At 35.3% G+C, this 22,716-nt stretch overlaps 1 protein-coding gene across 2 annotated transcripts in view; it reads left to right on the forward strand.

Annotated features, from left to right (window-relative positions):
- The window catches only part of LOC137623357 (integrin beta-PS-like), a 1,240,954-nt gene that overhangs the window by 462,480 nt on the left and 755,758 nt on the right, over positions 1–22,716 (forward strand). For both annotated transcript variants that reach the window (XM_068354187.1, XM_068354188.1), the window contains exon 5: positions 20,165–20,261. In XM_068354187.1, coding sequence (XP_068210288.1) covers positions 20,165–20,261 — 97 coding nt within the window. The remainder of the gene's footprint in view (positions 1–20,164; positions 20,262–22,716) is intronic.

The raw sequence follows: 22,716 nt of genomic DNA on the forward strand, positions 1-22,716 counted from the left end.
CTGACATATTTTTTCTATTCATTTTAGTTTTCATCACACAAAAACCATATGAATAACATTGATACAGTTTTCCCCTACCCCAGGACCCTAGTACGAGCCCTTGACACTGTTGATGACCTCCATTACTGCCAATAGAGAATGTTCTTCTGACTTCTACGTTGGCCATATCTTTCCAATTCTGGTACCAAAAAAATAAAAAAATAAAATTGCTCTTTGGATACCCATACTTAATAATAAGCTGTTTTTGTTCCATCTTTCCTAGGATTCCATGAAGTAAAAATTTAATCAGTATAAATAAAAAAAGAAATGGTTTCCTATTTTGTTTGCATTACCTAAGATGAGATATATTAAGATTTTATATTTTTCCTATTTTGATAACATTAGAGAAATTTAAGGAATAAAGCTTAATCTCAAAAGACAAGCAGGTTTTATGGCCTATATTACATGATTATGATTGCCCTTCCAAAAATCTAATATGATAAAGTTACTGACAGTTTGAACCATACCAATATCCATTGTAACCAAAACCTTTAAAAGGCAGAATTTCACTATATATTAAAGTGCTCTACCTTGTACTGTATAAGGTAGTTATATGGAAGATTATGCTCCTTGAATTATACATGAACCAATTTGGCATTCAGTCTCATTCAGATAAGTGAAGAATAATAATATCAACGGCTACAAATAACTGGGAAAGAAAGTTGGGAATATTTTGTTGAAAAAATTCAAACTATAGTTCTTGTCTGCTTGTCAAAGCTGGCAATGAAAGTCAAGCAGTGTTATGAAGTAATTTTCCGCCCTCTGTTTTGCGATGTATCTTTCCGCACCGCACCTTTACCCAAGAAAAAAAAAAAGGAATTAATTATTGTAAGGATCTCCATGAGTTTTCAGAAGAGGAAACTCTCTTATTGAGACAATGCCTTGATTAAGTCCCTCAGTTTCAGCGTGTGGAACATGTTTTTCCATGTTGAAGCTTTGCGACAAGCAAGAGAGTTTTCAAACTAGTAAATAGTTTTTTTCCTTAGTTTGACTTCAAATGCCTCTCAAATACATTTTCTGTTTCTTATCATTTTTTTTTCAACCTCCTTCATATTCTATCAAATGTTTCCTACCTTCCCTTCCAACGTCTCTAGCACTTCTCACTGCCCAAGATTTTGGGAAAAGAAGCCACTGAAAAGTATCCCTTAGTGTTTGGACCAAGGCAATGTTAATATTTCTCTATTGACATTCGGAAATATCTCAATGCCAAAAACTAACCATCGGGTTCCAACTGTGGGCTGGGTTTTTGAGATAACACTTTCAGCATTATGTCCTGTTTTCCTGGCCCTTTGATCAAAATTGTGATGATTGTATTCTTGCAATACTTTTAGTTCCATCAAGTGGATTTGGCTTAAACTCGACCTACTCTAATACAGTGTACCCTTTGCAGGTCAGCTATCGCTGGTGTCAATGGTGTAGGAATTAATTCCATAAAAAGGAAATAGATCTTCGCTCGGTGTTTCAGGCAGTATGCAAAAAAATCCCCTCTAACTTTCCGATTTTTTTTTTAAATATTATCACACACCCTTCCTAAATAATAGAAAGAAAAATATTATCATTCACATTGTTATCCCCACTCTTGGGGTCCTTGGCGAGCACCTGGCAATATTGATGACTTCTGCTAACTTGACTAAAATGGACCTCTAGTCCCACAAGTATATATCTAGTGGTATCACAATGCAACCTTTTGTCTCACCTTCCTCAGGATCACAAGGAGCTAAAATTATTGCGGTAAAAAAGGAGTAATATAAAAGTATAATATATTGTAGAATCTTCTCATAATATAAACTACGATATATATATATATATATATATATATATATATATATATATATATATATATATATATATATATATATATATATATATATATACATATATATATATATATATATATATATATATATATATATATATATATATATATATATATATATATATATATATATATATATAAATTTAAATATATATCGATAACTTTTTGGGAAAAAGGAAAGAAGGAGATTTAAATTTTTTTTCACTACAAAATCCCCGGATAACGATCACCAAAGGGAAGCGAATCATAGCTGAACTAATGTTACATGAATATCCCTATAAGAAAGGGCACAGCAATATGATTAAGAGCTATGAGTGTCTGGGAAAAAAAAAGTTGGTACCATTCCTCAAATCAATTTAAAAAGATATGGTCATGATTTGCTAGAAAAAGCTAGCTATAAAAAACTTCTCAACTTTGCATATTCCCCTTCTGATTATATTGAGAGGTTATATCTACAACAGACCTCCCATCAGGATAAAGAAATATCTTACTGTAGGTGTGTGCTTAATTTATTTTAAGAGGACGTTGTTCCAGCACCTAATAAACACCGTATCGCTCTTAACTATGGATATATATTTCTGCAAAAGCTAAAAACTAGCCATAAAACTGTTAGCGAAGTACAACTGCCCACGGGGGGTTAACAGACAGTTAGACTAACCACCCGACTCACACACACACACACACCGGTGATATGACGTCAATTTTTATTTTGGCTCGGTAGAGAGCGGACATACCGTCAATCTCCACCGTTAACCCTCAATCCTTTAGAATAACTGGCTGTAATTCTGCATTTCTTTTTCTTTTCAGGAACACTTGCGTATCGTGAGGTTTCCTTACGATGCAGATTTTTTCCGCCGTTGAAGAGTGCCCGTGCGGCACCTTCATGTCATCCATAGAGACGGATCCTTGCGTTCTTTGTCCTTCATGGAGATGTCATCTTTGTTTGCAGGAAACTCTTTGTGATGAGTGTTGGGAATGGCGTTACTCCTAGTGGGTGCAGTTCATTAAGCGATGGAAAAAGTCTAAAATGGATATTTCTCCTTCAGGGTCTCGTTCTCTGGAGGATGATCTATTAGGAGTAGCAGCCGTTTGACCTGGGACAACCCTTAGGTTCAAAGGATTCTGTGGCTTTCTTTAGCGAAACAGCACCACCCCCGACCGTAGGCAATTCTTGTGCTACTGTTGCTGTACACCAACTTTGGCCTTCCTTGAGGATCTCGGGTTACTACTCTAAGGAATGGCTTTTGGAGGTTTTACAGCGAGGGACACAGCAGGATTGCACACTTACCTCACCATGAGTTGAGTATGGTCTTCCTCCTCGAGATTCTGTGGTAGGTGCCCTTAGCTTCAGCTAACTATCGTTCTGCTCTTCCATCCGTCATTCATATTACTTCAGTAAACGAACAATAGCCGTTAGAGACTACTAACCCCCAAGGTTACAATCGGCGGTCCTCTCAAGGTGAACCCAGAAGCTGATCTCAGTTATTCTTCACAGCTCGTCGATTACGCAACGCGGCCTTAGATTGACTCTGCTTAGCACACTGATGTCACAAAGTGCATGAAGCACCAAGTTTTGCCTTTTGGTGTTAAGCGCATGTCTCGTTCGCGAGCGAAGCCCTCCTCACCTAATTGGTCGACCCTATTGGGCTTTAGGAAATGTGTGCTGGATTTGTGTATGCCTCGGTCAAGCTCTTCGGGTACAGCAGCGGTTTTTAGTGCTTTTCCCTTCTAGTCTTGTCTAAGCTCTGCAGGGGCAGCACTTTTAGGACCTGCGCCCCTGGCTTTTCTCTCTCAAGAGAAAACTGATTGCGTCTGTTGGGCACCAGGAAGCAGATATCCCAGATCACCCTTACTTGCCACTATACAAGTGCGTGCATCCTAATGCAGGAATGGACAAGGTTACTCACCATCCTCCTGCTCAAGTGCAAGCAAGTGATTATGTTTTGCCTTATGTTGCTTTAAAGCTGGGGTGCACAGATCCTAGTCTTGCAAAAGTCTTGCACAATGTTGAGCACCCATCAACCTAGGAATAGCGAGGTAGGTGGGTAAGTTCTTCTTGCTGACAAAGATCTATGCATGATCATGGTTGCCTTCTCTTGAATTCTTCGCTATTTTCCAGCACACACTACTTCAGTTGGGCATATATGCATTACAGCACATTATTCTTCAGGAGCCCCAGAGCACCCACAGGTGCTTAGTGCTAGCATACACTCCCTTTTGCACTATGCGTCAGCAGTGATAGAACAGTCATAAGTGTGCGCCACCTTGTCTTTGCACCTCCAACTTTCTCATTGACATTCTTTGATAAAACAGTTGTGCTCATTAGCATGCGCCAATTTAGTGGCATGCCCGTTTTCCTCATCATTACCCCGGTAGTTCATAATAGTATGGCTGTTCACAACTACTTTTTATAACACTTGTGCTCACCATTAGTGTATTTAATACTCAGCTAGTGAGCATGACAGACCATTTGATCATACTAGCCCTTTCTCGGGTACGCTCAGAAGGGATCATGAGCACACTCACTCCCGCAGCACCTCAGTGGGTGTTTCTCCTTTTGCGAAAGACATATTTTGGTTTTTACACTTAGTCAAGGCAGTGAAGCAGGCAGCTTCTGGACTGGTCACAATGCTAACTATCATTTCCCCAGGTCGAACTCCTCATATTCCTCACGAGGCATCAAAATTCTCTAGGAGGAGCAGTCCCCTCTCTGATTCTAGACAAACTATCACTAACATGAAGCAAGCTTTTCCTCCAACTACTCCTTGCCTTCTTTCTCCTCAACAGCACTTGTTGGTACCTGGACTCTAAGACATCCAACACCAGCTTAGTTCCTGGATGTGAGAAATTGGGTATTATCCCGATTAATTCACAAAAGAACTGAAGAGAACGATTGCAAGTTACCCCTTATCCTTGGAATACACTGCAACCGAGACCTAGAAGTGGCCAAGGTCTCAAAAAGAGATCTTATTTACCGACAACTATAGGCTTTGCCGATAGAGCTTTTCCAGCCTGGACCTACCACTCTTCCCTCAGAGGCAGCAGTCCCTTCTCCTTTACCTCTAAAGGTTTCACGACCTAAGGAAGATACGAGGAAGGAATTTTCATCTCTCTTTGAAATTTTCTCAGTCCAGCCCCAAGAGAGGAAGAATGCAAAGACCCTTAAAAAGAACTGAACCTTTAAATCCAAGGAACCAGATCCCCGCAAGGATATTACTGGTTCAGTGTCAGCCTCAGTAAGGACAGAAGAACGTGGCTTACCTCCTAGGTCTCAAGCCCCTGTTAATGATTTACTTGCTGACTCTGACCCATCATGGGTTCCTATGGGTGTGATTTCAGGAAGGGATGATCTATTCGATGATGGCTGAAACTATTCTGCTGCTCGTGTCATACGTTCTCGTCCTTAGAGAAAAAGGAATCTGATCACATCTTCCTGTTGGATCCCCTGAGTTTATTGCATTCTGCTTTTCCAACTAGGGTTGTAGCTTAGCAATTATTAATAATAATAATTAGTAACTCTTTAACAAGTCAATCTTGGAGACGAACCTTGCTTGTCCAATATTGTCGAGTAGTTGGTTAATGAGTGGCAATGGATGAATATCAGCCACACTGATCGAGTTTAACATTCGGTAGTCTGTGCACATCCTAAAAGTTCCGTCCGGTTTTTTTACGAGCAAGCATAGAAAACTGCTAGAACTTTGATCGGTTAATCCATTTAGTAACAAATAGTCCACTTCTGTTCTCATGACTTCTCGGCGATACGGCCACAGTCAATAGGCGCGTTGTTTAAATGGTCTTTCCTTTGTTTTAAGATATATCTCATGCTTTGTCAGGTTGGTTCGTTTTATGACGTCCGAGAAACTTACAGGGAAACTTCTAATTAATCGGCTTAATTTCTCTTGTTGCTCCTGGTCCAAACAAGTTAATTTCTCTCCCAAATTGCGATTGATAGAACAAATTATTCACTTTGCTTATTGTCCCTACTTCATATCCATTGCCATCTTCCATGGATGGTATGGTTTGCACCATACATACTTGTGAAACTTCGGTCTCGTTTTTGCTCAAGTAGGGTTTTAATAGGAGGACATGTACTTGCCTTTGATTTTACCTTCGTCCTGGGGTTTCGATAACGTAGATCAGGTCACTGATATTCTCTAAAATCTTGAATGGTCTATGAAACTTGTCGGTGAGTGGGAATTTCCTTATCAGCAGGAAAACTAATACCTGTTGTCCTATCAAAAACTGTCTGTCCTTACTTTTCATATCAAACCTTTTCTTCATTTTTCCTTGACTCATCTTGAGGTTTTCTGGCGAAAATTTCCTTAACTCGCCGATCCTTTTCCTCAAATTCTTGACATATTGTGGCGGGATGTCACAAGAACAAACCTCACACCCTTGAATCACTCTAACAGACAAATTTCTCCTCAATACAAACTTTCCCCTTACGTTATCAGAGCGGGACTCTTGAACAAAAAAGGACATAAAAACAAAACAGCCTTAAAACTATATTTCTTACAACTAAAATACTTAACACGAAACCATCCGCAATCAAAATAATAATCCCACTAAAACTAATCAAAAACTTGTCACTAAATATACAATAACTGACATTATTCAAATAACACCCCCCCCCCCAAAAAAAAAAAAATACACAAAACTTAAAACTAAAATTCACTTCAACCACAAATATAAACGTAATTATTATATATGATTCTGACTGGACACCTTCGTCCACACAAGAGCCCACAGTTTTTTATAGTCCAAAACTTCATCCGGAATACTGATAAATATCAATGCACAACTGTATTAACTGATTTGGGTCTTGCGCATTATCATCATCATCATAATCATCATCATAATCATCATCATCATCATCATCAATCGAAATACACAGGCCAGGTCATCAATGGTTGAGCAATCCAATAGAGCAGTCGAAACACAATCGGATACAGGCCAGGTCAGCAACTAAAGATCAGCATTCAAAAAATCAATTTAATCTTTCCAAAGGAGGAATTAAAGCCTGTAATAAAAAAACAAAAACTTACGAACACTCCTAGCTAACTAAACTATCGCACTATAGTCAAGGATAAATAAGAAACTGTCTATCATTCAGAATACCTCTTAGCAAAGATAAATAAAATGTACTTACTGTCGAAATAACTAAACACTTCCACGCTGGTCGAAAGAATAATAAGAATAACCCAGCATTCACACACACAACTGCCTCTAGCTGCAGTCAAATAAAAATAATTATTCGCCCAAGACATGAACCACTGTCCTAACCTAGCTAAAAAAAAAAAATCTCATTTATACCAAGTCTCTCTCACAAAAAACAATCGATACACTAACTACTCTCTCTCTCTCTCTCTCTCTCTCTCTCTCTCTCTCTCTCTCTCTCTCTCTCTCTCTCTCTCTCTCTCTCTCAGGATTTGGCAAAAAACAAAAAATAAAAATAAATAAAAATTGATCCTCCACAATATTCCCCATCCGTTTCTTCTCAATCTTTCTATTTTTATGCTAGCATTTTAATCAGTCCTCATACTTCTCGTCCAAATGCCATTTCATTTGGGCTACAATCCATCATTTCTTGATAAGCATTATGTTCCTCAAATAACATCAAAGGTTGTCCAATGTCCCATTCATTCCACGTTTCATTGCAAAACTTCGTCAACATACTTTTCATCGTTTGATGAAACCTCTCTAATGCATCTTGGATCTCCAGATGATAAGCAATTGATAGTTGTTGTTTCACATCAAACAGTTTCATTACCTACTAAAATAATTTTGACGTGAAATTCGTTCCTCAGTCACTTGAACTATTTCCGGTATACCAAACTTAGTGAGAAAATCTAGTAACTTCTCGGCAATAATCTTGGCACTGATGTTCCTGACGGGTATGACTTCAGGGTATCTCATTACTGGACACATCAAGGTTAACATATATTAGTGACCTATTTTCGTCCTTGGTAAAGGTTCTACAATGTCGATCATTACAATGCTGAAGGGTTCTCCTTGAACTTCTATCAGGTGTAAGGAAGCTTTCTTAATGCGCTTGTTTGGCTCCCTGTAATTTGACATACATGACATGCATGGAAAAACTGGTTCACGTCCTTGTGCATGCAAGGCCAGAAAAAAGTGATTCATTATCTTCTCTGTCGTCTTCCTTATTCCCATATGTGTTGTCTCACTTGTGACCGCAATCACCTGTCTTTTCAACGGTGCGGAAATTATTATCTGCCGATAAATCCCCCATTTGACATTCCCAAGGATATCGGCGGGTCTATACTTCCTCATTAACAAGCCATCGTTAAGATAATAGTAGGTCAGAGAATGCTCTGCCTCCGTCTCGTCCACCACACGGTAAAATAACTCTGTTTACATTGCATCCTTCTATTGCAATCTTATCAGCCTTTTCCTACTCACTTGTCCTACTTCTAACATTAAATTTTCTATTTCTTCCAAATACCTTTCTTCTTTGTCCTCTTATTCGCTCTTTTGTCAGTCCTTTTGGCTCAGGACTACTCGGGAATCCTCTTCTTGCATATTATCAAGGGTATCCTCTTCTTCGGAAAACAAATCCTTCAAGTTCATTGATCCTTTGATTTCTTTTTCTTCTTTTCAGCAGCCACTTTCTTCTTCATACTCCTATTCATAACACAATTAGGAAATAAATACGGGTATTCTTCTCAAGTTCTGTTGTAGGACTTTCTTCATAGGTTTGTCCGTTACAATGGGACAAAACATGAACGGCACTCCACCATCCTCATTATCCAGTAGGATGTCTACTCCTTTGACAGCAAATGAAACTTTTACCACAAAGTCACAATTACCTGTCACCAACTAGCATGACAGTTTCAAACGGCAAATAGGGGACACCTCCTCGCCACCTATTCCTTTCAAAATACCAGAGTCCCCTGTGAGACACTGTTCCACCAACAAGTGCACTCCTTTTACCACCACACTATAGTTACAACATGTGTTGCGCAATATCCTGACTGGGTTCGCTCACTCCTGTCTATTGCTGCTAACATACCTTCATAAATATATGGTTTGAAGGTATCCGCGCTGTTTGATGTTGTCCTGTTTGTTGTTTAAACGGTGGCTGGTTTATTTTCCTCTCCGTTCTTTCCCGATTGCTTCTTCGTCTTCGTATTCTGTGAAGTCGAAATATCCTTAATCACTTGGGCGACTGATTTCGGTTGGTTTGACCTACATTCCTTACTGATATGGCCTCTCTGCCACACTTAAAACAGACAATATTAACCTTCTGCATGTGTTTCACGATTCTTGAAGGAGGACGATTCCATGTTTGTTGCTGTAGTACTATCACATTCTAATTAAGGACAGTACAAGAGCTACTTCCATTGTAACTGTTAAACTTGTTTCCATAGCTATTACTAAACTGGTTTCCATGGTTCGGCAAATACTTGACACTTGGTCGGAACGACGGTTGAAACTTCATACCCGAGGAGGGTATACGACTGATAATTTTTAATCTTCACTCAGTGAAGCGGCTTTATCAAGTTTCTTCACCTCTCGCTCTCTCATGTACGTTCAAATGTGTTCAAGAATTCCTCTTTTGTACTGCTCTAGTATTATCAATTCTTCCAAATCCGCCATCTCCTATATGTTAGGAGCCTCTGTCCATCTCTTGAAACATCGTGGTACCTAATAAGCGTAATCCAGAAAATCAATTTTTTCGTTCTTTTTTCTAATTCGGAACCTTTCATTATAATATTCAGGGGTCATCTGATACACTTGCAGTGCACTCCTCTTCAGTTATTAATATTCCATCCTCTTGTCCTGAGATAAGGCTAAGTAAACACTGCATCCCTGCCCAAAGAGCACACTCTGCCGTAACACAGCCAATAATCTTCTGGCCATTACATCGTTGCTGCAACCATTTCAAAATGATTGAATATCTCATCTGGAGCCTCTTCTGTGAACCTTGGAATTAACCTAAGTCATTCTGACACATTAAACACTGGATTGTGCTTAGCAGGGGCTGCCTTGGCTTGTGTTGTCAGCTATGCACGGGCGGGCAACAGCTCTAACACCCGCACATACCTCGCCTCTTCCATCTCTTGTTCTTCTTGCCTTGCTTCCATTTCTTTCGCACGTCGTCTTTCTTCTCTCTCTTCTTCTTCTTGACTTGCTTCCATTTTTTTCACTCGTCATCTTTCATCTCTCTCTTCTTTTTCTCGCCTTGCTTCCATTAACCTTGCATGTCTTGCAATCTTTCGAGGTTCTTCTTCTCATCTCTACATCCTTACCTGTTTTCAAGCCTTTAGTTTGAGGATCAACCGATCTTTGCTTAGCTAAAAATTCTTCCTCAGCTTCCTCCAACAGTTCATGAGCTGCTACAATACTCCCTTCGGACCACTTTCCCGAGTTTATTAATGCTTCTAAGGCTAGACATTTGACTTAGGCTTTAATTATCCCACTCGTTGCATGGCCGCCACTTGCCATTAGGATAGAGAGCCACGGAGCTTTAGTTACATTAGCTTCTAAAAATTCCCGAACACTTTGGTTATTCAAAAACTCTTAGATATTAAACTGGGCCATCTTGTAATTTAAAAAGTATTTCATTCCTATCCCAAAAATATATCCAATCAATACACAAAATCTTATCAACACTGAATTTGCAAGAAAACCTCAATCACAACACAGCCCTGTTATCACCAATATCTAAAACAGTCTCGCTCGATCCTAAGGGTCTGGGTACCAAAGATATATTATATGAGGATGATTCATGGGTCTGGGCATAAAAAGATATATCATTTTATAGCTCGTGACCGGGAACCAAACATGTAATATTATATATACTGCAATTAGCAAGTTACTCAACCTCTCGAATTCCAAACTCACTTGTTTGCATTTACATTAAAACTGTTACTCTTTAAATATCAATACGCGAATTCTGAGACAGCTAAATAACTACCAGACAGCAATATATAAAACACTGAATATCCAAAGGTCTTTTAAGTAAGCTGAAAACCAAACTGGGTAATTACTCTTAAGAATTATTTAAAACTTACTAGGGTTCTTAACAGGATATGAGCAAATATGATTCTAAACAATGGTGATTGGAATAATACACACTTTACAAAAATAAATAAATTCTATATAAATCACAACATTTTGAAAAGAATTTACATAATAACCATATAAGTCACTCAAAACAATTAAGTCTGAACAAAAGTTAGATTAAGACAAAGAGTTACGTTCTGATATTTATATAAACACTTGACTTTAAACATTGAACCTGAATAAACCTTAGACTAAGACTAAAGAAATACTGCAATGAAAATTATACAAGAGCTTGAAATTAAATCTGAAGAATACATTATTCAAGTTTGATACTTAATTAAAAACAGATAACCAGATCACGATACAAAATCTTTTCTCATTATTACAGGGCCATTTACAAGAACTTTACATAATGCTAACACTCACCCTAGTACGATGAATTCAAAATTACCATTTTGTCTTATGAATCTTTTCAACATATGATTTGCTTTGGGACACAGTCTCAATCAATGTACAGAACACTTTTTAAACAATACTCTGAGCTGCGTGCAAGAGGGAGAGAGGGAAAGTCGTCTGTATTTAGGCTGCAATTCTCTATCCATCTATGTAAACCTGGTGTCACCTTTATATATAATACCTAGCTACTTCTAGAAATTTCCAACAGATGTTGGAAGCTCGGGGGTCTTGGCCTAAGGTTGTCAGAGTTTCTAATTAAATAAAAATGTCAAGCGGCAAACAAGGTGTTTTCAGTCAACTTTCAGTTGCATACCAACACACCCATAAGATGACTCTACCAGTGGGCTCCGCTCATACCTTATCCCTGAAATAAAAGAAAAAGAAAACATCCGATCACTAGGTCCTTCGTGAAATTTTCAAAGCATGGGTTTCGCCACAACAATTGCGTATTCCAAACATGACACAATACCTCATTGAAATATAAAACAAATTATAATATAAATTATGATATATGATATAAATTGCATAAGCTCTTGATCTTATCGTGTATGATCAAATAACATTTTCAACAGAATATGTAAGGCTTCGTAACGAAAATATGTGGAATAAAAAGTTAATTCTTAAAAATAACGTAAATTTACATATACTAATTTGAAAAGAGAATAGTGAAATTAACGACCAAAGTCTTACGTTATTAACATAAGACGCTGAGGTCTACATGAGAGGAGCTCATTTTAAGGGCTGGCTATTCATCTCTTCAATGCACAAATGAAATATATATAGATAAATAATATTAATAAATTACAGTATATATATATATATATATATATATATATATATATATATATATATATATATATATATATATATATATATATATATATATATATATATATTATAAATTAATATAAGTATCACACAAATTCATTGCTCAGAAATCGTAGGATTTTACAAAAATGTAGTAAATTTGTGATAAATTCAACCATATAGTAATACCGGAAACACCTGGATCCAGAGTAGCCAACACTGGCTATAAAACATACGAAGTTAGCTGAAATTATAAGATTTTTGGATATATAGACTTGTTACCCTAGTTATTTTAAACTAATATCTATAACAGGAATAAATAATGTCGACATGAAAATTCTCTTCATAGATAAAGCACCAAAAAAGTGTTTTTTTCTTATATTTTATCAAATAATATTGATAATATGAGGAATCATTATTTACAAAATCTTTGTCATCCCTCTGGTCATTTAAATACTGTGACATTTTCTAATACTTTCTCTCCTATCTTTTTTTTTATAATAGGTGGTCATTAGGTACAGAAAATACTCTGCAAAACACAACAGGAAAAAAAATCTTTACCATGGAATTGAAATTACACAATTTCTAGAGCATTGAACATAAAACCTGTAAACTATTATCGATTGAACGATATAAATATATATTTTCAGACCTACTTTCTCGCCCAAACCGGAGCATAATCGTTGCTTTTTCATTGACGATGAAATCACAATAAAGTTTGTCGACTGATTTCTAGATATCATGATAAATTTAGAGTTTATTTAGGTAGTTTTTCCTATCTCCAAAAAAAGAAAAACAAAGAAAAAACACAATCAACATTTTTTTCTGATTCAAGTTTTACTCGTTTGAAAAGACATTTATTATCAGCCTAATTATTCTTTGATTAAGTATATGATAGAATAGATTTTCAACTTCTAGGTGATATCGGTTTCGTATGATAGTTCCTTACTTGAGCGCGATGACAAATGATTAAGAAAAAAAAAATCTATGCAAAAATGAATTTTCCCTACTCCAGCGCTGAGAATTAGCTCAGGGCTTATATCGACCACAGGTGATTCATCTCGAAGATCACAAAAGGTTAATTGAAAAAATTAAATATTTTCATGAAGTAATTTCTAGTGGAAAAAAGTGCTTGTATTGTTATTAAAGTGTCATTTTATCATAAGTCAGATTTAAATTACAAGTGATTTATTTTTTGGTATTACTTCTGAATTGTTATTTCCTTTATGGAATATATATATATATATATATATATATATATATATATATATATATATATATATATATATATATATATATATATATATATATATATATATATATATATATATATATATATTATTTGTAAAGAGTGTTTTATTTCTGGTTGTCAAAATTGAAGAACACCTTCCTACATACCTGGAATAATAATACAGTAGTTATTAATTAAGAAGTCGTATCCCAGCATTTTCTCTGACTTGTCTTCTCGGTGGATTGGTTATAATCAGAGACTTCTTATTAAAATGCGTTTAATGCTTAAAGCTTACATTACAGCTCTACTGTCTGCCTTGTTGTAACTCTCAACAGAGAATATGTCAACAAAACTCGTACACATACATACAAAAATAACAAATGAGCATCACTCTCAAAAAGATTGAATCCTACTGCAATACAAAAGTAAGAATAATCATATTCTAACTTTACTAGAATTATTGAACGATTAGATTTTTCATAACAGACGCTGCTATACTTATGAACTATGTTAAAACATGTTCTATCAATTATATACTGTGCAACATTACTCTTAATATCCGTATCACGTATAGTATTACAGTACAAAATACATAATAGTTCCCCCCCCCCCCCCTTAACTTGACATTGTACAAAACTATAAATCTAATATCTTAGAGTGCTTCCCTCTATTTATCCTATGGGGAAGTACTTCAAATTCATCTTGTACTGGTATATGAATAGATTTTGAATCTTCATCTAATGTTTGAGTATCTTGGATAATACTTGATTTAACTACCTCTGAAAAGTTTCATCTCAAACATTCACATGATCTACAGGATATTCATTTAATTGCTGTAATTGATCAACATGAGGCTCTACAATATTTCCACCAACTTGAACATCATAATGTAAATTTCCTATCTCTTTTACAATTTCTCCTGGTACCAAATTTTCTTGAGTATTGTATGAACTTACCATGATATTAGAATAAGGGGACAAATATCTTATTTTGGGGAGACTTTCAGATTACTTATACCTTTTCTTCTGAATCACCTAGCAAACTTGGATACAACAAATTTAACTTACGCCTAATCCTCCTCCCTATCAAAAATATTTATGGTGTCGCACCTGTGGTACTGTGCAGTGGTGTTCTATAAGACAATAAAAACTTTGAAACATTAAAAAATATGTTATTCGAATTTTCTTTTTTGCATATCATGTTATGCTTAAATATTTGAACAAACCTTTCAGCCTCTCCATTTGTGGAAGGGTGATACGTTGCTGAGAATGTATGCTTAATACCATTTACATCACAAAAATCTTTAAATTCCTCTGGGGTAAACTGCGGACCTTTACCAGTTACAATTCTTTCCGGAATTCCATGTATAGAAATTTTTTCATTAATTCTTGAATTGTGGCGTAAGATGTTGTCTTCATTGAAGTTACTTCTAGCCACTTACTGTAAGCATCTACAACTATCAAAAACAAATAACCTAAGAGAGGACCTGCAAAATGTAGGTGCACTCTTTGCCATGGATACCTGGGTAATTCCCACGGGTGCATTCTTGCAAATTGAGGATTGCTCTGTTGCGTAACACAATTCATACAATTTCTTACAAATAATTCAATATCACTATCTACACCTGGCCACCAGACAAACGTCCTTGCAATCGACTTTGATCTGACAATACTTTGGTGATTAGCATGTATTTAAGACAAAACCTTATTCCTCAGTGAACTAAGAATAATTACTCATGACCCTTTCATTATACAACCTTGTGCTATACTTAATTCACTCCACATATCTTTAAAGGCTTTAAAATTTACCTCATTTCCATATAAGTCCCTACCTATCATTAAATTCTCTAAGACCTTACTAAGTATTGGGTCTTCCTTGGCTGTAAAAGGTACATCATATACTGCAACTAGTAATATAATGTCATCATACTCTTCCCGTGCTGTCTATTGGAAATCTAGATAAAGCATCTGCATTACCTATCTATGATGTAGGACGATATTTTATATCATAATGATATGCGGCTAACGTAATGGCCCAACATTGTAGTCTTGCAGCTACCAACATAGGTAAACTTGCTTTTTGACTCAATATTGCTAATAGAAGTTTATGATCTGTAACATGTGTGAACTTTTTCCTTCCATAAAGATACATATGAAATTCCTTAACTCCATACACTAATACTAAACCTTTTTCTATTTGAGAGTAATTTCTTTCTGCCTTGTTCAATACTCTAGAAGCAAAAGCATTTGGCTTTTCTGTTCTATCTGGCAATACATTAGTTAATACTGCACCTAAACATATGTTCGATGCATCACGAACTAATTTAACAGGTAAATCCATTTGATAATAAACTAGAAATGTAGGTGATGTTATTTCTCATTGATTCTTTCAAAAGATTCCTGACAATCTTCTGTCCAATTCCACTCTACACCTTTATTCAGTAAGTTATACAATGGATGTGCGATTGTAGATAAATTCTGAATGAAATTTCCATAAAATGTTACTAAACCTAAAAAAGATTGTAATTCCTTATCATTTTCTGGTACTTAGTTGATATCCCTGCTTTCATTCTTTCCTTAGTCTTGTGAATACCTTTGCCATTGATTACAAAACCTGAATATTCAACTGTCTAACCTTTTGATTTCTGTTTCAACTGCACTTTTCAATGCACATGGAGCAAAAAATGTAGGAGTACTATTTGGTTTCAAAACTAAAATTGCCTTTGCGTTCTTTACTGTACCAACTTTATATTCAAATACTTCTTGAAACTCTGATAGAATATCATCTAGAGATACTTCATTCTTGTTTTCATCTTGCGGCCCTGTAGGCTAACCTTAAAATTACTAGGCCAATCTAATATGATATACTGTAACCAGTTCAAACCTAGTAAAGTTTGTCCTTTACCTTTCACTACCGTAAATGGCATTCTGTCTAACGTCTGATCTTTATACTGTATTTCTACACTAGAAGCGCCTATTACCAGAATATCAAAACTATTATAACCTTTCAAAACCCTATTTGTACCTTCTAATAATAAAAAGGGAATGGTTTTAGCTATTTTTTCAGGCATAATTGATACATCAGATGCTGTGTCAACTTGCTTTACAATTGGTTTACCATTTATGATCACTTCTACCAATATATGTTTCTTCGTACCTTTATTGACAGAATTCATGCGAAATGCAAGATCAGTTTCTCACCTATCCTGATTATCATGAACATTTTCCGCATTATTCTCTTGATCTATTGTATCAACTACTGCATTTATTTTCTTTGCGTACTGTTTAGGGAATCTACAAACATTTTAAAAATGTTCCATCTTACTACAATTCTGGCATGTTTGTCCTGTAGCAGGGCATTTCCTTGCTTCGTATGCAAGATGGTCAGTTTTACCACACCTATAGCATTTGCGTTTTTCTGTTGCTTCTGTGTATAGGTCTGATTCTGATATTTGTGAACATGAGAGTTCGGCAATTTCCTATGACTAAGCTTTGACATATTCTTTCTCTGATTCTCACTGTCTTTCAACTTTGAGCCTACCTTGCTAATTTTGGAATTTTCCATTCTATTGCTAGTAGAATTACCTATTATATTACTTTTCGTATTTGATGTTTCTAGAAATCTGCCTATTATCAATAGCTTCTCTTGTGTTAAATCTTTTTCTTGCAATATTTTTTTCTTAGCTCCTGTGATGTGCAATGAGCAATAACTTGATCTATGATAACATTTTCTGATCTAGAAATTCACATGAAACAGCTAAATTAAGTCTAGTCACATATCCATCCAGGTTCTCATGGTCTTTCTGATATGCCTGTACTGTAAATTGATATCTTCAAAATATTTATTGACCTGAGGGGCAAAATATGTGGTAAGAGCCTTAATCAAAGCTTCACTAATGTCATCAGTAGGTTGTAGTGTCTTAAAAACTTTCTAAACCTCTCTACCAGCTGTGTGCAGTAATAAAGTCTTCTTCTGTGCATCTTTCATACTACCTAAAGCTTCAATGTAAATCTTAAATTCTTCACACCAATGTTGCAACAGAATTGGGTTTCGCAGCAATGCTAAACTTCTCTGGATGCTCGATGTCCAGGGACATTTTGACTTCTTACCTGAATTAGGTTAGGCAAATTAAATCTACAAAAAGTAACTAGATACTCACTAAAAAAGTTAATTATAACCTAATTTTTATGTTGATTCCACATCTTGTGTGTTTATAAAACCAACTAAAGGTAGTTTTCACTTTTTGTTTTATGTAAACTATTATTGTCTTATAGTGAGATTTTACAACGTAATGCCTACTGATAACAAATTTCAATCCTACCTTACTTGGTCCTAACCAATATTATATATAAGTACGGTGTTTGCTTCTTTCTTGACATTGAGCTTGAATGTAAAAATGTGTTGTTTACTGCATACCTGCTGCTGCTTCATGGGGTTGCATCTAGTTGTCTCTTATGCTGTTGCGTTTCCCTGCATGGGTTTCGTCTCAGCTGTATTCGCCAAATGTTGTATATGGTATTGGTTATCAAAATTGAATAACCCCTGCAACATACCTAGAATAATAATACAATAGTTATTAGTTAAGAATATTCCTATCCCAGCATCTTCGCCGACTTGTCTTCTGGTTGGATGGGATATAATGACAGACTCAGGGTTGCCAGATTATTTCGACTGGATTATCGTACATGAGCTTTAAAATTGTCGTTTTTCAACCAAAATTATCATACACAGTTTCAATATAATTAAGGAGTTACATGATTGACTTATTTCAAAATATTTTAGTATAATTGTTTAATTAAACACATATGTATATACCTAAGGTATGTATCGTACATCGTACTGGACCTGGAATAACCGTACATGTAGGATAATTATCGTATGAATGGCACCCCTGGGTCACAGACTTCTTATTAAAATATGTTTAATGCTTAAAGCTACATTACAGCTCTACTGCCTGACTTGTTGTGACTCTCAAGAGGGAATATGTAAACATAACTGGTACACATACATACAAAAATAACAAATGAGCATCGCTCCTAAAAAAATTGAATCCTAACAAAATACAAAAGAAAGAAGAATCACATCCTAACCTTAGGTCAATTAATGAAGGATTAAATCCTTCATAACATACGCTAGTACACTTATGAACTATGTTGAAACATGTTCTATCAATGCATTACTGTGCAACATTATTCTTGATACCCTTAGTATATATAGTATAACAGTACAAAATACATAACAGTCTCGATCACCAATAATCATTTCAGTGCCTTGTTCGTATCCCTGACTAAGAACTGATCCAAGAGGTTGGTTTTAGAATAGTCCCCGTTAAAAGTAAAGTACTCCCCCAGTTTTGTTTTAAATGCAAAGTAAAGGGACCTTTAGATATTCCGTGTTCTTAAATATTAATGTCTGGTAGTTGTGTGTTATTCTCAGAGCTCGGAGGCATTCTTGTGTGTATCAGATTTATGTAATATAATGCAGGTGAGTTTGGAGCCTATTAGTATACGTAATTTGCTAGTCGTAATACTCTTTATAGCAGATTTTTATCAATAATTTTTTTTCATCACTTAAATCTAATACTTTATAAAATATTTTCTCCACAATTTATTTGTGCCAGTTCTGTGAGTGGATAATATCCCCGCTTATGAAAATAATGATAATGATAATACAATATTCTCTCAAACATGTTTGGAATAAGGCAACATCACAACCAGAGCACCAAGTTGAGTTTTTGTTTTATTTTTAAGTTCTAATTTTTGGGGGGGTTGACACATACATACCAACGGCCCTTTGTTCTACCACTCTTGTCATGGGTTGCTGGTCTTTATATCAGGATAAGCTTCTTGTACCTTTCCTTCGGTCCAAAACTATCAGCTTTTAACATAGAAACCCCTCTGTCACATATATATGTTAAGAATATATATTTCTAAGTGGTTGTTTTGAGACCCATTGGGTGAAATCCTATAGAGACGCAACCATAACATTTTATGACTAAGCACATCATGAGTATTCAGCATGCAAATGTCATTTAGTTGGAGATGATTTCTTTGTACTTACAATATCATCTTAATACCCCTGACCTGCAAATTTGATATAACAGACGTTAGAATAAGATTCAAATTTTTTTTGGTAGTTACTAAGCAGGCCAGTATTTATTGGTCAGATAACGAATTTCTGCTATTTCCCCCTCTAGATAGTCATACCACAAGGATGATGACATCCCTTTTCTTCTTAGGTAGTTTTCTATGGTCCTGACCAGTTCATTGTTGTTTTGGTGCAGAAATTCATTCAAGCCATTGATATGGTATTTATTAGTGAAGAACTGTGATCATCACTAAAAAGTGTATTTATGACAGGTTGACTGTGACATAGAGTTATTGATAGCAGGGTACTATATCAACATATATTCCAATATAGATGACAAATGCAGGTGGTATTGGGTGTCACATAAAAACTTCTTTCTCTTTTTACTAAATCGTGTCGTTTTTTATCTAGTATAATGTATGAAAATAAGACACTCTATGAATGACCGCGGGATCTTCTGTTAGTGCCTGGTTACCATTATGAGAGGTAAGGTTTGGAAGCACTGGAGCATGAATAAACATATAATTTTACACGTGTTCGTTATATCATGCATTAGTCATGGTACTGTAGAATTTAACACAAGTCATTACTTTAGAGTAAAAAATCGCCAATTCTCAATTAAATTTTTCATGGTCTAAGATATACATAACTTACTATGATGAATATGATTGTAAAAATGGACTTTTTTTTTTCCTTAGGAGGCAGCCACGTTGTGAGTTTAAAGAAGGGGAGTGTAGCCCTCCATATGGATTCTTGAATTCTTTACCTCTGACTAACAACACCCTAGAGTTTGAAGTGAGTACTGTCTCAATCTTTCATTAGGCTTTATATAATCGAGTGGAAAATCACTAAACCTTGTTTCATCAAATATCTTGTTTCATATTTTTTTCCAAAGTAGATTAGGAACAACTAAATATATAGTAATCAATTGGAAAGCTTGCATCAAGGAGAAAACTTTTTAATAAAGACATTCCAGATGGTGGCTGGTGGATATCAGAAAACCCAAATTTTACTATACTGTATATGTTAGAAATAATCTCTTGAGGTGAGAAATATTAAGTCTGTTTCAAGAGCTTGAATTAAATACGAGAATATGAGTGATTATAGTACACACACACATACTCACACATATATACATATACATATATATATATATATATATATATACACACATATATATATATATATATATATATACATATATATATATATGTATATATATATACTGTATATATATCCAAATAAGCCATATATATTTTTATACATTAATGTATGGATTCTCTTAACGACCTAGGGATAAGAGCCCCAGGTAAAAACAAATAAAGACAATAGCTTCTGATCAGCTGGGAGTCGAACCCTGGTCCAGGAAACTTGTATATAAAGTGTCATAACCACTTGCCCAAGTGGTATGTCACTGTACATACAAGTTACCTGGACCAGGGTTGGACTCCCGGCCGGTCAGAAGCTATTATCTTTGATTTTGCCTGGGGCTCTGATCCCGAGGTCGTTAAGAGAATCTAGACCCTAGTGTATAAGAAATATATGGCTTGTTTGCATATGAAAAACACTTGTAAATGTGCAAAATTTATCATGTATATATATATATATATATATATTTATATATATATATGTATATGTACATATATATGTATATATACATATATATATATATATATATATACATATATATATATATATATATATGTATGTATATATATATATATATATACATGTAGATAGATAGATATACACATATATATATAGATTATATATATATATATATATATATGCATATATATATATATATATATGTATATATATATATATATATATGTGTATATGTATGTATATATATATATATATATATGTATATGTATATATATATATATATATATATGTATATGTATATATATATATATATATATTGACAGGTCAGCATATGGGTTTTCTTCATTTATTATAAAAGGTTCATTCGTAAGTACGCATTGCACAAATACCCTCTCAGATGACTGACTTATCAACTCGAGTGCTCACCAGCAATTAACTAGTGCCTTCATTATGAAAATGCAGCTATTGCAAAACATGCAGATACATAGGTTTTTGTGGAATACTCATGAATATTGAATTCATTTACCTTGATATACAAGACATCTACATACACGAATTAGTACATTACTCCACCCCCCCCCCCCCACACACACACAAGCTCTTCACTCCGGGAGGAGGTGCGCACTTGCCCTCACTAGCCAATTATATATGGAGGACTCTCTAACCTGGAATAGGCATGGCATGTACTAAAAAGAAATGCAACATAAAATATTTATATATAGAAATCACCCAAGAAAAACAACACATCTTCCACAAAAAAATAAAAAATGAAATATTGCATGTTAAAATGTGTAAAAAACGATATAAATAATTCCACTCATTTCTTCTTAAGACCTCTGCAACCAAAACACAGAATATCCAAAGTGAAAAAAAAACCATAACATCAGGTCTATATAACCTCATAAATAACCTCCCTCTGGTTATGGGCAATACGGGCTTCTTGGACGGGACAGGGGTAGGAATAGATATTCCTTCCTCCATCGATTTTACTTGTCCGGGTTTACGGCACAATTTTACAACACATCTCACTACCACCGTTTCACCATTTATTCAAATCACTACAACACTTGCAACTTTCAACCGGTGGTCACTCGCCGTTTTCCCGAGAAAATCATTCATCTTCTCGCCCTTCTCTTATAACATTAAGTATAAGATATTCACATCTACACATTCTCTAACACTGCCTATCCTCAAGGCTGAACTTTAATCCCGCAGCCACTTGCCATTCAGGAACCGCCCCGGCCCCAGCAACAAGGAATCATATAAATACATGAATAATACATCATCTGCCTGACGGATCTCACTTGACCTATTTAACCTCTGATTGTTTTAAGGTTCACTAAACAATGTTATACGCATTTCCGCACTCAGCAAAATTACCACAACATTTTATGGATAAATTTACCATCAACATAAGACATTGTTATCATCACGATTATTTAAAACACGTCGAAAGAAGAAGTGAGATCTGTTCAAACAACAACAACAGCAAGAAGAAAAAAAAATCTACTCATCAACTCGAGGGATGTCACGTATGCAGGGGTAAGGAGGAACACTTTTAAAAACTACCTCTTCAGGTACCACATTTATGTGTGCCTGATGATGTTCAGACACTGCGCCATTAACAATGCTTTGTATCACA

This window comes from Palaemon carinicauda, chromosome 30 (assembly GCF_036898095.1).
Source record: "Palaemon carinicauda isolate YSFRI2023 chromosome 30, ASM3689809v2, whole genome shotgun sequence".
In the NCBI taxonomy this organism is placed as follows: Eukaryota; Metazoa; Arthropoda; class Malacostraca; order Decapoda; family Palaemonidae; genus Palaemon; species Palaemon carinicauda.